At 29.7% G+C, this 1,929-nt stretch overlaps 1 protein-coding gene across 1 annotated transcript in view; it reads left to right on the top strand.

Annotated features, from left to right (window-relative positions):
* Window positions 1–1,587, top strand: part of LOC107439475 (uncharacterized) — a gene marked incomplete in the record, with an annotated part of 14,675 nt that extends 13,088 nt beyond the window's left edge. Inside the window, 1 exon segment of the mRNA XM_043045860.2 lies at window positions 1,059–1,587. Within this exon segment, the coding sequence (XP_042901794.2) occupies window positions 1,059–1,126 (68 nt within the window).
* Between the last annotated feature and the right edge of the window lie 342 nt (window positions 1,588–1,929).

Below are 1,929 nucleotides of genomic sequence, written 5' to 3'. Positions count from 1 at the left end.
TATATATATATATAGTAGTTTTCCTGATTCAAAGATTCAAAAGATTCAAACGGAGGTTCATCTAACTCGGAGAAATTTATCTAGCTGCTGTATAATTTATTTTGGTGATATACTATTCATTGGAAATCAGGTAAACAAAAATGTGTAGTACTTAGTTCATTGGAGTCGTATTTTATCGTATCGGAGTAGAATTTATATCGTATATAGTCATACGTATTTTATCGTATCGGAGTAGAATTTATATCGTATATAGTCATTATAGAGTGTATATATTAATGTATAGAGTGTATATATTAAAGAAGTTATTTGGTTCTTAAGAGTGTTAAATTAATTGGTTGCAATAGAAAATATGTGACTAACTGTGTGATAGTAAAGCTGCAATTTATTTGTCCAAGAATTCTATTGATAACATAATGACAAATCACATGGTCGTAAAATATCAGTTCATTAGAAACATGTTAGAAGCAAATTTGTTTAAGTACATAGTAACGACAACTTTCCTACAAAACCTTTGAGTAACGAAAAATTCCAGTATTTTATTGACAATGGTTATAATGGGACCGAGAGTGAGGATTTAAATTTTCAAGTTGTAAACATTAACTTTAGTCTTTTTCAGATAAGAAATTCTGCTCTCATCAGAAAGATACATCTGATGTGAAGAAATAAGCAGATAAGAGTTTCAACATCAGACCAACACCCGTGACGTCAAAGTGTCAAGAATAATAAAAAGACTAAATTATTTTTTTCTTCTTCAAATAAAGTGTACTGGATAGTAACTCTGTATTTCTGTTCGTTATTTGAGAAAATTGCTGACATCTCAGATGCATCAAGCAATTCACGCGATTGAAACTTGGTTTTTATAACTGTGATTATAGCCTTTAATTCAAATTTAAAAGTTAAATAAGTGTTACTTCAAGATCAGTTTGCCTTTATTTCCACGTTTAACTCTGCGATGCAGAATAAATCTCACAATTGTTTTTCTGTTACATCTTCGAAATTATTTTTTCACTAGAGTTTTAATTAAGAATATGTTAATATTAGTTTTTTTTTATTTTCAGGTTCGAAAAACTCCTCCAGTCCTATGGAAACTCCATCGTCGATCGTCAAAACAGACAGCTGGCCATGAATTTGACGTTTCTGTACTTTTGTCAACCAATCTCAATCCAACATTTGCGTATTATGTAATCTTCCGCAATGATATTATATTATACCTATTACATTCCGTTATTTGTATAAATTTTACACTCAATTTGCAGAAATAATAATTATAGAGACATGATCACGTCTTTAACTAGCATTCCGGGAGGGTTTATTATTTACTTGTTTTGTATTAACACTTCCACCAACTTTTCTTTTTTCCGTACTGTGTTATAAGATTACCTTGTTACTTTAAAAGAAGAAAAATATAGTGACAAAATTATTTTGCTTGAAGAAGCATTGTTGATTGTACTGTTTAATCAAAGCAAGCCAGAATTGAAATTTTTATATTTAAATTCAATCCATGAAAAGAATTTCACTGCTTAATTTTAAAATGAAATTTTTATTTCCTTTTTTAGTACGGTAAAAAATAAAACTTTTTTAATCCTGCGTTCATCGTTCCTTTTTGCAATTCAACCTGTTAACAAAAAGCTATGATAGGGCGATTCTGTTTTGCTCACTGTGGAATAATACACTATACTGTTGAAGTCTTCTTGTATCGTGCTATATTATTGCTATTTCTTATACAACTAGGGCTCCTCCTAAAAGATGCCCAGCATTCAAATGAAAATTTACCAATTCAAATTTCACCATACATTTCTCCGTTGCTATTTCATCCTTAACGAATATAATTATCCTCTTGCCATTAGAAAAACCTGTTTTTGAATCACTAATCATATGGATCTCCTACATCTAAATGGAAACAAACTAATTTCAACAGAAATTAAGAGA

The sequence above is a fragment of the Parasteatoda tepidariorum genome, chromosome 10 (genome assembly GCF_043381705.1).
Source record: "Parasteatoda tepidariorum isolate YZ-2023 chromosome 10, CAS_Ptep_4.0, whole genome shotgun sequence".
Classification (NCBI taxonomy): domain Eukaryota; kingdom Metazoa; phylum Arthropoda; class Arachnida; order Araneae; family Theridiidae; genus Parasteatoda; species Parasteatoda tepidariorum.
Note: the sequence above shows the minus strand (reverse complement) of the source record. Positions and strands in the feature narration are given on the sequence as shown.